The 12,951-nt window shown below is 40.1% G+C and overlaps 1 protein-coding gene across 2 annotated transcripts in view; it reads left to right on the plus strand.

The window, feature by feature from the left end:
* The window catches only part of EVL (Enah/Vasp-like), a 247,198-nt gene that overhangs the window by 32,646 nt on the left and 201,601 nt on the right, over positions 1–12,951 (plus strand). The window contains exon 1 of one of the 2 annotated variants that reach the window (XM_075065681.1): positions 649–837. The exons of the other annotated variant lie outside the window; for it this stretch is intronic. Coding sequence (XP_074921782.1) covers positions 815–837 — 23 coding nt within the window. The 5' untranslated portion in view covers positions 649–814. Of the gene's footprint in view, positions 1–648; positions 838–12,951 lie in introns of those variants that run through there. 2 annotated transcript variants of the gene reach the window in all.

Here is a 12,951-nt window from a genome sequence, read left to right on the forward strand (position 1 = left end):
TTACATGATACAATTTGTGAAATCCTTAAGTTATCTCATTGTTGTTTTCTCTTTTATTTTGAAATGACTTTTTGGCTTTCATCCTTCATTCAGTTGCACTGATGTAATTTATTAGCATTTACCCCCCTGAATTTCTGAGAACCACGTGTATGGGGACAGATTGAATGTAATAGCAAAGAAATCAGCAGTAAAGGAGTTAAATTGGTCAGGATTAGTCTACAGTAGGTGGTGGTGGTTTCTTGTAGATAAACTACTTAAATGTGTTTTGGCTTCCCTGGAAGGGGTGGATTGTGGTTGTAATCTGTTGCAACATTGACAGTTCATGTGAATAAAAACACTACATGATATTAAAGTATCACTGCAAGGTAAGAAAGTCAGTTTAGATGGATTAATTAGGCCTATCCGATTGTAACATTAATACCATATTTCTGGTCTGTTTCCTCCTTATCCTCTACATGAATTTATTTTTGATGTAAAATATGAACCATAATTTAACCACTGAGTGTATAGTATTTGACTTATTTGGCTTGAATAATAAAGATATCAGCCTTGTATTCTTGGAGTATACTGCATTAATCGGACTCGCTGGAATGATCACATGGTACTCTATGCCTTTCCCTGTTAGCTGCTGCTTGTCAGCAGCTGGCTGAGCTGTAGGCTGCAGGCCAGTATCTGCATACCCTTTCTCTTCAGAATATTTCAAATATACTGCCTCTTAATTATGCATTTTGCTGCAGTTTGACAAACTGAATGGTTCTCCTGCATGTTAAGAAGATTATTTTAAATTTCAGAGAATTTGTCTAGTTGCTAGGCCATGTATGCATTTGAAGAATTCAGGTAGGCTCTCTATTTTATATACATCAGTGTGCTTGGTTTTTGTTCTCACAAGGTTTTTGCTGTGTAATGTCAGACGGCTCTACAGTTAGCTCTCCAAAATGTAAATATTTCTTGCGTTTTAAAATATCTACCCTGTGTATTGGGAGAAGTGTGTAGAAGAATGAGCTGCAGGTAAACGATAGCTAACTGCATGATGGAGAGTAAAGCTGGATAATTGATTATGTCTTGCACAAATTTTATAGTCTCGTAGCCAGAAGCTGCAAGTATAGTATAGAGTTTTAAAACAGAAAGTGTTCTGCTGAAAAGGGTCTTTGCTATTTTTGGTTCCTGAGACCTGACAGATGCATCTTCTCTAAAGAATTCTGATTATGATAATTAAGGGAAAAATATTGATGCTTAGATCATAGCAAGGATTAGATTTTTGTGCTGCAGCACAGTCTACATGCCTGTTTTTCATAATCCTGTAGCTGTAGAATTTCATATGATATTTCTAAATGTGATTCATATGGTTAGATTAGGGTTGGGTTGGGTTTTTGTTTGCAAACACATGAACAGCTGTGCTTGTTAAACTACAAAATTAGCATCTTTTTATTTAATATTAGTGCTGCTCAATACTGGCTCGTTCTCCATCCTCCTTCCCCCCCCCCCCGCCCGCAATATAACTCTCTCCCAATGCGATTCAAGGTCTGTTTAAACCATGACAGGTTTTTGAAGATAGCTGAAATAAAATGAATAGATATTGTAACGCAATGTTTTTACAATTTCAGTGCGAGTACTCTGATCTTCAGTGGGTCTTTCACTTTGTTTTAGGTTTATTCACTGTTTCTTGTAGGTCATGTTATAATATTGGCCAGATAAAAATGGTGATAGTATCATGACAATATTGGGGTAATCTCTTGATATATTTTCTGTTCTATATGCCATTGCTATAATATAATGAAAAAAATCCCTTTGATTTATTTAGATGTAAAAAAAGATTGTTTAATTATGTAACTAGACATGAAGGAGTTAGGCTTTGCATTCATACTGCACGTTCAGTACCTGATTTTTTTTCTGTTAAACTTTAACATCCGACAAAATATTGATTATATTTTGTTATTCTGTACTTTGCCAGATGACGTACGTGTGTGTGTGAGTAGTAGAAATGAGCAAATGGAAAAAATAATTAAAAAAACACCGTATGTCTAGAATCCAACCATACATGATGAAGAAATACAGGCTAACAATGACTAGAACTTCTACTGCTTATGAAATGCTGTAGGATACTGCCTCAGTGAAGAGATTTTACAGGAACGCTTTGTGATGCTGTGTAGCTGCAGTTGTCATAGGATTGTTCACAAATTTTGATGTAGCCAATTGTTGGCAGTAAGTTTAAATTGCAAACAGGCACACAGCCTACTATGTCATTATTTGATTTAGTAGTTCTTTATATTGTACCCAAGTGTTTAAAACATATTATTAATACAACAATATTCCAACCAGATTTGTCACTAGAAAACAAATTACGGTAATTTTGAAAAGTGTACTTAAAAAGCTCTAGCTAATTTCCAGTGGAGGCTGCATTCTTGTGAAGACAAGGAAGACATTTACATAGTTCTGCAGCAGAGAGGTTTAGATTCTGGTCTATATCCCTCATCGGGCTTGTGAATGTACTAGCCTTCCCTTCTTATGCTTGCTTGGAAAATTATGTTGAACTTTACATGCATTAACTACTAGTGCATTCTAAAATCCTTCAAGCTGGCAGGATTGTGGTATCTGTGTAGTAACATTTAGAAAGACATTTATTTTCTTAGGCATTTCAGTGGTATTCTGTTGAAGGTGTATCTGGATGATGATCTTCTTTATGGGATTATTATTCGCACTTATTTCTGTAGCTGTATTTACTTGTGATGGGACCACTGTGTATCTCACAAACTAAAAAGGATTGGCCTAGTTCAGTATTTGGATGGAGGACCTATGCCTGTAAGATATGGAGTTGATGATTCAGTAGGTGGTGCTGTTTCCTTAACTGAAGACTTAACATGGTATTAAAGGCACTATGCTGTTGGAGGTGCCATCTTTTTGGATAAAATATAGAACTGAAGTCATGACCACTTGTGCTCACTCAGGGCCTGACTTCCATTTACAAAGTAGGTGCTTACTTGCATGTACAAAAACGTGCATCCAGTTTAAATCTGATTTGTCTGTATACAGGTCTAGATCTGTGTCTGTCTACCAAGTGCATGTGCAGCTTCCATTTGTGCATGCATATACAATTCAGCACATGCAAAATAGGGTTTCATTTGTGCACGTGCAAGTTTACACCTACTTTCTGACTAGATATGGGCCCTGAGGAATCCATAAAAATCTCTGAGAAAGAGGTGCACAGCCATGGTGGCTTGGACAAATTCCAGATACTGTAGAGTGATTGTTCTGTCTACCCAAGTTCCCTCTGCAGTTTCAATTTGATATAGTGACCTTCAGCTCCTGGTGAATGGTTGGGTAGTGCTGGGTACTCTTAAACAGCAGCTGGACTTCTCTGCAGAAGCATCTCACTTCAGGACTGGATGAAGAAAGCAGCCGTGGTGTGCTGTTTATAAAACATTTGTAAAGCACTTTGGGATGAAAGGCACTTGATAAATATAACTAGTGTGTTTGAGGAGCCACGAGTTGAACCTCAGAGGAAACGAAGTAGCTGAAATCCATTGGAAATTTCATAATTCCATATTCTAGGCAAGGGCTGGGGTTTTTTTGTGTTTTTTTGTTTTTTTTTCCTGACAGTGGGACAGGGCATTACCCCCAAGGCAAACTTTTATTTCTTTTTAACTGAGGGTTACAGAAACTTACATGGCCGGATCCTCAGTTTGTAAGGTCATTGGACCTTTGCCTCCTGACATCAGCTGAAGATGCGGTCCCTTGTCTTTACTAACTCTCTTTATAGTCTTTCAATAGCCTAATGTGCGTTTTTATATGTAAATTGAAGTAAATTTTCTCACAAGCTGGATTTTCTCAACCTCTCACTGGTCTACTCTTGCCTCACTGTGATAGGTTGTTGTGCATAATGTTAAGATTGCTGTGCTTTTGGCCAAGAATGTACTGTACTTTTGTTATGTCCAGTCAAGATCAGTCTTTGTAGCAACAGAAAGCTTTGTTAAACTGAGTGTAGATTTTCCTCTTGCTGCCTTAGGTATGTTAGCCTGGGGTATCACTTAGGATACTTCCCAATACTAGTGTCTGTTTTTCTAATGCACCTTCGCCATCACATCTCAGTATTTTTAATTCTGAACTTTCTATTCCTCTATGCACTGAGCAAAACTAATAATACAAAAAAGGGAAATTTTAGTCGCTTCAAAGTCAACCGTTTGTGAATATGGCAAATAGCTATTTTTCAAAAATTGATATAATGTATTTCAGTACAGAAATAGACTATTTGAGAACCTTAGATTACACATAATATAAAGTACTCAGGAACATTAATAAAGTATAATAACTCTCTGAAGATATTATGATGCCACTTCTATAGATGCATAAACTGAGGCACAGAGCGATTAAGTGACTTGCTGAAGGCTACACAGGTGAGTGTTGTTGCAAAGTTGGAATAGAACCCAGGACTCCTAATTCCTAGTCTTCTGCTTTAACCACTGCCAAATAAAAAATATAAATACCTCAAAATAGAAGAGAATTCACCATTTTTGAGTACTGTTTGACTAAAGCAAATTCTAGTGGCAAATAAGCCTAGATTTACTTGTTGGCTGCAGTTTTCCCCATCCTATTACCAGCATTTCAGGTACCTCCAGTTGGATGTGCCAGTGGGATACGTTTTAATAAAGAATACGTAAAAGAAAGTTGTTTGTCTTCCATCCTACTCTATGAAGAGGGAAATGAGATTGAAATTTGGTGTGGAGGCAGATAGGTACATCTTCAGAAGGGCATAGCAGAAAGATCCCCAGACCAGATAAAGCCAAGTGCTCTGGGTGGATGAGAGCCTAACTTTCCAAAAATGACTAGTTACTGTGGCTGCATCAATTTTCGGGTGAGGCATCTTAAAGGGGCCTAATCTTCAGAAGTACTGAACAATCATCTGTTGAAAATCAGGCCTCCCTTTAAGGTCTCTTAAATTAGGCCCCAAATTCAAGAGTACTAAAATCCTTTAGTTACTTTCGAAGAGTTAGATCCTAACTAGAGATTGCTAGAGAAAGTGACAATATTAATGATCAAAGGAGAGGAAAGGAGAAGTTCAATGAACATTTCAGCTTTTGCAAGAATTTGTGAGGGGCACTGGTATTATAATTAAGGAAAGCCAAAGCTACTTATTATTCTGAATCCAAGGGATTGTGACTTCACAGGTAAGATGAAGTGACTAGTTAAAAAAAAAAAAAAAAATGTACCAAGTGGGGTAGTTTATTCTCTTCTGACAAGAGAAGGAAGTTTAGGGAGTTAAGCAGCTTTACTTCCTTAAGTTAAATGGTGTTAAAACAGAACAGGCAAGGGAGAATGTTTGTTTAAAACAGAGTGTGGAGGGTTTTGCAGATTCAGATGCTATTTTTGAGCAGCATTTGGCAGACAGTGTCTCAAACTGATGTAACTTGCAGCACTGAATTTACTGCAGTTGTAGCATCATGAACAAAACATTTGAGGGATACTTAACCAATAGCAATTAAGAATTTTTGTAAGCAGGAGTTTGAAATGTCTGTTTTAATCTTAGCAGACCAAATCCAGTTATAGTTGAGATGGTGAGTTCATTTTGAGGCTTTAGTGGCTTAAACCTTCCAACAGAGCAACTAGTGCTCTTCTTTTTATTCCTTCTTTACAAATAGGGAAATTACATTTATGCCAGTTTTTGCATTTTAATGTCCAGGTTGAAGATTTTTAATTGGACCACCAGAGTCAGAACATTCAGTTATTATACCCACAGCTAATGGAACTGCGCCACATTATGCATCTCCTAAGGCAGTAGGAGAAAATGGTGCATGGGCACAAACAGGTCAACTTCTGGTTGCAGTGAGAACCATTCCACTGACACTCTTGCATCGTGTGAGATTAAAATCTCAATTTTAATGTTATGACTATTTTAAGGCCAAATTCTGTGGGCTCTCCTGAAGCAAAACTCCCATTGCAATCAGAAACTTGAAGCCAATCGCTAAGAGAAACAAGTTTGTTTACGTTTATGGGAGATAATGGCTCCCTCTTAATTACAGTGTCACCTGAAGGTGAGAACAGGCATTCGCATGGCACTGTTGTAGCTGGTGTCGCAAGATATTTATGTGCCAGATGCGCTAAAGATTCATATGTATTTAGCTTGAGTAAGGCCCACAAAATGTAGCCATTCAGTGTTTTGTATTTAATTGTGTGGCTGTTGAAATCACATTTAAAAATATGAAAAACCTTTTCTCTTGGACAGCCAATAGTTATTCAATCATGCTACCAACCTATAGCTACTGAGAGAATGTTAATTCCTCATGGGAATGTTAAATTCCCTTCTTCAAACAGCTGATTATTGTATCAATTGTAGGTGAAAACTTCCTAATTTTCTCAAGAACTGATACCACAGTTGTTCTCATGTTTAATTGGCTTAGCAATTAGATGTCCTAAGAAAAGGAGTTTGTGTTTTTCTAAGGAAAAGTAACATGAGATAACATTCCTGGAGCACACGTGACTCTGAATACACTTGCTGGAGATTGATATTCATGGGAATAATATGTTCCTGCTATGTTGTAGTAATTCTTTTTAACTTTATCCCAATGATAAAGGTACTAGGGAGTACACGTGGGTAGGGATGTTTTTATTAGGGAGTAAAAAATTCCTGTGAATGAGAGGCACATAACCTTTATCCTAGAGATCCAAATATTAGTAAATATGTCCATGTACACTGTTTGTGCAATACCTAATGCAGTGGGGCCCCAATCTTGACTGGGACATCTGAGAGTTTCTATAATATTTGTAACTGCAATGGATAGAGAGTCCAGTGGGCAGGAGGATTGCTATAGGTTCTACTACTCTTCTAGCTATAGCAGTCCTGAATTTTATGTCCTCATGGTCTCCACTTGGTCCTTGGAAAATATTTATCTAATGTCCCTATTGTAATTGTCATGAACAAAATTTGACAGTCTGTGTATAGGCAAGATTCAGGTGCTTGAGTCTTGCAAGACTAATACGTATTTCCAGAGATGTATGGAAATGTATGCCTGGCTTTTAAATAAAAACAAGACCCTGAATCCTAATATCTATCTTGAAAGGAATGAAGCAACTTAATCTACACAATGCGGTGATTTTTTTTTCTCTATTTTTTAATAAAACCATCTGTATCCAGTAGGGAAGGATGAGCCAGCCTTAGCCTGATTTGCTTTTGCACATCCTTGAATCAAAATTCAATAAAAGTTTGAAAAAATTTGATTAAAATACTTCCCAATACACAACCATTACCCCTTGCTTCTCGTTTGTAGTGGTGACTTCATTTGGACAGAGTGCTGATTTCCACAGCATGGTGACCTCTTCAAGAGGTGTTCAATTTCTCTTCCTCCACCCCCAACTCCAGCTATTCAGCTTCAATGGAGGCCAGTTACCCACTCACCTGTTCCAGTACAGTGTGACTATGTACACCTGTGGCAGGATCTGCTGTTTCCTCTACCTGTAAAACATATATATTGTACTTTGTAGTTTCCCTACAACTTTCTCCCTAATGGCCTCATCGAAAATATTTCTACTCACTTCAGTGAGTGTTGGATTGGGTTCCATATGCCTCATCTTGTTCTCAGGAAAGTCAGTGTTTGACTCCTGTTGACTTCAGTGGGAGCAGGAACAGGAATATGAAGCCCAATCCGAAGCCAGAGCATGGGAGATCTATGCTTTCCTCCCTTCTCATAACAAGAGTGATAATGTTTTTTGCATTTGCCTGGACAAAAACTGAATAGGGACCTCATAATTTCTCACTATGAGAGACTGAATTTGAAAGACACATTCCCCACTGGAAAAACCATGCCCCATGAGCGCTGCATTACTGGACTAGGAGAGGGGAGAAAAACGTAGTTATGGACAAAAAGGAATAGCAATAATAATATTGTGTATTGTTATAGCAGCTTCCATATGAAGGCCTCAGCGTGCTTTACAAACATTAATAAATTAAGCCTCGCATAGCTAATATACTCAATGATTTTTTTGCCTCTGTCTTCACAAACAAGGTCAGCGCCCAGACTGCTGCACTGGCCAGCACAGTATGGGAAGAAGGTGACCAGCCCTCTGTGGAGAAAGAAGTGGTTTGTGACTATTTAGAAAAACTGGATGAGCACAAGTCCATGGGGCCAGATGTGCTGCATCCAAGGGTGCTGAAGGAGTTGGCGGATGTGATTGCAGAGCCATTGGCCATTATCTTTGAAAACTCATGGTGAATGGGGGAGGTCCTGGATGACTGGAAAAAAGCTACTGTAGTGCCCATCTTTAGAAAAGAGAAGAAAGAGGATCCAGGGAACTATAAGCCAGTCAGCCTCACTTCAGTCCCTGGAAAAATCATGGAGCAGGTCCTCAAGGAATCAATTCTGAAGCATTTAGAGGAGAGGAAAGTGACCAGGAACAGTCAGCATGGATTCACCAAGGGCAAGTCATGCCTGACTAACCTAATTACCTTCTATGAGGAGATAACTGGGTCTGTGGATGAGGGGAAAGCAGTGGATGTGTTATTCCTTGACTTTAGCAAAGCTTTTGATATGGTCCCAAGTATTTTTGCGCAGTAAAGTGTATGGAGACGATTGGACTAAAGGCGGATATAGCTCTAGGATCGTCGGGCTTCAACGGTAGTGCATCCAACGCTCCTGTCTGTTGGCAGCCAGTTTCACAGTGGGTGCCCAGGGTCAGTCTGGGGCGGCTTTTGTTCAATATCTTCATTAAGATTCTGGAGGATTGGGGTTTTACTCACTCTCAGCAAGTGCAGATGACGCTAACTGGGAGGAGTGGTGATTTTGCTGGAGGGTTAGGGTAGGATACAGCGGGAATAGGCAAATTAGAAGACAGGCCAAAAGAACCTGCAAGGTCTTACAGGCAATGCAGGTCTGCAGTGGGAGGAAGAATTTCCATTCATATTAACAGACTAGGACCGAATGCTAGAAGCATTCTGTGGAAAAGGACCTAGGGTTACAATGGACGAGAGCTGGATATGAGTCACAGTGTGCCTTGTTGCAAGAGGTATGATTTTGGCTGTATAAGTAGGGCATTAGCCAGCAGATCGAGGGATGTGATCTTCGCCCTCTATTTGACAAGGATGAGGCTCTTGATACGTGTCCCAGTTTTGGGCCCCACTACAGAGGATGCTAGAATAAATTGGAAGAGTCCGCACAGGGCAACAAATGATTGGGGGCTGGGCACTTGCCCAGAGGAGGATTAGGAACTGGAGTGTTATTGCAGAAGAGGAGAGGGGGGTTTGATAGCTGCTTTTACCCCTGAAAGGGGTTCCAAGAGGATGGTCTAGACTCTTCTCAGTGTAGCAGATACAGAACAAGGAGTATGATTCAAGTTGGCAGTGGGGGGTTTAGGTGGATTTAGGAACAACTTTTCACTAGTGGTGAGCACTGGATGGATTTACTTAGGAGGTGGTGGAATCTCCTTCCTTAGAGGTTTTTAAGGTCAGGCTTGACAAAGCCCTGGCTGGGATGATTTAGTTGGGAATTGGTCCTGCTTTGAGCAGGGGGTTGGACTAGATGACCTCCTGAGGTCCCTTCCAACCCTGATATTCTATGCCTGTGAGACTGGTGTTATTTTTGTGGGAACACAGAGGTTCAGGGAGGGACTTAACCCAAGTGTGTCTGTGTGTGTGTCTCTCTCTCTCTCTCACGTGCGCGCCTCTGGCAGAACCCAGAACAGAATCCAGATCTGCCTCTCATCCCTCTCCTTTAAACACGAGCTGTTTCTAAACTGTGTGCTCTAACAAATCCCAGCACAGGGAGGCAGTGTGGTCTAGTTATTGTAGCAGATGGGACTGGGAGTTAGGGTTCTTGGGTTCTATTGCCAAAGGTACCACTCATTCCCTGTGTGACCTTGACCTCTCACACCTGAGTTCTCCCAGCTCTCAGAAGGGTCTAATAATGATACCTGTTTTACAGGGTTATTGAGATGCTTAATTAATGTTTGTAAAGAGCTTTGAGAGACACAGAAAGAGGTACTTTGGAGAGTAAGTGGATTGTTATTTGATTAAAATATTCCATTTCATGAAGCGAAGTGAGGAGCTGGCAGGAGCAGTGGAAAATCACAGTTAAAACCAAACAAAGAAAAACTGGGAACCCTCCTGATTTTAACACTTTGTGATAGCCATTGAGAAGACAGTTAGTTAGTGATTATGGGGTTACTGTCTCTGTAAAAGGACATGTACGACTACAGACTGGTGAAGATCTGAACAGCTAAACAGCAGCTAAAGGATTTCAGACACAGCAGGCTTAGAGAGTTCAAGCTTATTAGATCTAAACTCTGGACCAAACTGCACTCTTGTGTAACAGGGCACGACTCATACTCAAGGGGAGTTGTGCCTGCTCGTGGCAGGGCTGAATGTGGCTCTACTCTTCACACAATGGGGGTAGCACTGGTAGAAGAGCAAAATGTGACCCACAGGATATTGCCAAGTTGTCAGATATTTATCCAGGTATAAATAGCACCCATACCAGGTGATATATACAGCCGTTTAAAACATAAACACATTTGCCATCCTCATTGTACTTGCTGGAGAGGAGGTAAGGTTGGGTGGTGAAGAGGAAGAATTCCCAGGATGAAGGGGCTGTAAAAATACCCCCATTTTCTTCAAGTCTAGGCAACAATGAGAGCAAAGTCATCTTTTGCAGAAGAAAAAGGAGAAGAGGAGGAAGGAGCACGGAGAACAATCTTTCCAAAGTACCTTGACTCCAGATTGAGTGTTTCTCAGACTGCTGTGCTGAGTAGTGTTAACGTTTAAAGGGGGTACCCGGGATGCCAGGAAGATGGCAGCATAATGAGGGAGATCACTAGAGCTGACCAGAGGTAGATGATTCTCTTTTGAATCCTCTTGAATGTTTTCATAAAAATGGGATTGTGTGTCCATTTTTAAATCCAATCCTGAGCTTTTTGACGGTGGGGTGGGTGGGGAGTAGCTTGGTGGGTCAGACACTGGCCTGTGGGAGACCAAAATTCAGTCCTCGCTCTGCCTGATTCCAAGCAGAGTTTTTCATCTCAGAACAGTCTGAATCAGACAACAAGTTTGTGAACCAGGGTCTCCCATGTCCATGCCCTATCCAACAGGAGCTAGGCTGTGAGAAAGTCCTGCTGTCTTAGGTTTCATGTTGACAGATCAGTTTTAACTGTTAGCTTTGAGAGAACAGAATATTTTGACTAATTTAGGTAGAAATGTTCTGACCAGCTCCCTTGCTTCTATTTGGTTGGAGACTGTTTTCTGCTCTAACTCAACCTTGTAAAGAGTATCAGTTAACACAGAGTTCAGGTTCAAGAGTATCCATCTTTCTGTCCAGGTTTCTGTTTGGCCTTCGTTACCATGTTATCTGGGATTCAAGTAAGAGGTTTTTTGTTTTGTTTTTTAACATGAGGGGGGGGGAAATCTAAGGACCAGAAGTCCACCTAACACTTCAGTTTAGGTGCCTCAGTGGGTGTGGCCAGATTTTCAAAAGTGCCTTGCACCTAGGTACTGCCATTCTTCTCAGTAGTAGCTGCTGGATGCTGGGCACTAGAAAACTAGTTATCATATTCAGTGCCTGATTTGGAGTTGAATATATTGAAAATGTGGCCCAGTTGTGGGTGCTGAACTCTTTTTTTGATTTATTTATTTTTTTAATCAGGCTCTAAACATATGTGTCTAAAAGGACAAGGGTAGATAAAATCTTAGATTGCAGAAAACAGAAAAAATTTAGAAAGCCCCTAAAATTGTAGAATCTGGCGTTTTCTTGCATCTGTGATTATCTAATCTTCTTCACTTGTAAATAACCTGTAACCTGACAGATTAGAAAAAGTGTTCTCTCATACGTGCACACTTAATTCGGCATGCAGACATTACAGCTCCCTGCAGATGATTTTTCACACAAGGTGAGAAATGTTTGGGGGTTTGGGATTTGTTTAGTGTTTTTAGTTTAAAGATATGTTTGTTGATATTTCTTGTCCTCAGTGATAACGTGGTGGTGGTAGTGAATGGTGGACAAAAGCGTTTTCTGACAAAAGAAGACAGGGTAATGTCAAGAAGGTCCAGCTTAACTCATAGGAAAAATTTAGCTTCAGGTGAATGAAATGTACTTTGTGTGTGACCTTGTCACCATGAAAAGCTTCAGGCAATAGCATCTATGCCTAAATTTGCATGTAAACAACAGTTACAGCACTTCTTGGGAATAAATAAATGCATGTCCCAGTTATGCCAAGTGATTGCAGCATCAATATATGTGCTTTGAAAACAAAGCATACAGCCCAACCATAATCCTACACTGGAGCAAGGGAAACAAACCCTCCAAGCCAAATGAGTGCTGAGACCTTATAATATGTAAATATGCAGTATAGCACCATTGGACACATCCCCATATGGACGGGAAGCAGTCTGATTGCAAGGGGCAATCTGATTGCAAGAAGGACAGTGTATAATATATACCCAATGCCACAGGGAGGGAAAAACCTATTCTCGGACAGGAAAAGGATGTGTCAAAACATAAAGATGAAACATCAACGATTTTTCTTGCATGTTATATATATTGCTGCCACTAGCACTGGGTAATACGTTTACTGAACCAGATTCTTGGCTGTTGTAAATTAGAGTAGCTCCACTGAAGTCACTTTATCTATTCCAGTTTTCACCAGATAGGTGCAATAGGTCAGAACCTTAACTCTCAATACATTCATGCACCAGGAGCTCATAATCCCAGTTTATACACTTTGTTTAATAATCTGCTTATGAGGAATAGTGTAAAAAAGAGCAAAAGAAAAACTCAAATGAAAAAATTGGGCAGAAGGTGGTGCAGAGAGCTCGGAGAGTGCAACATGCATACAGAGAGACTCACTGCATGTGGGTGGAGATCTGGGGGCGTGGAGGGGAGAGAAGATGATGGGGAGGAAGAATTCAACCAACAAATAATACTGTGGGCCAGATTCTTGGCTGGTGTAAATTGATAGAGCTCCATCATTTCAGTCCTT

Source organism: Chelonoidis abingdonii, chromosome 4, assembly GCF_003597395.2.
Source record: "Chelonoidis abingdonii isolate Lonesome George chromosome 4, CheloAbing_2.0, whole genome shotgun sequence".
NCBI classification, from domain to species: domain Eukaryota; kingdom Metazoa; phylum Chordata; order Testudines; family Testudinidae; genus Chelonoidis; species Chelonoidis abingdonii.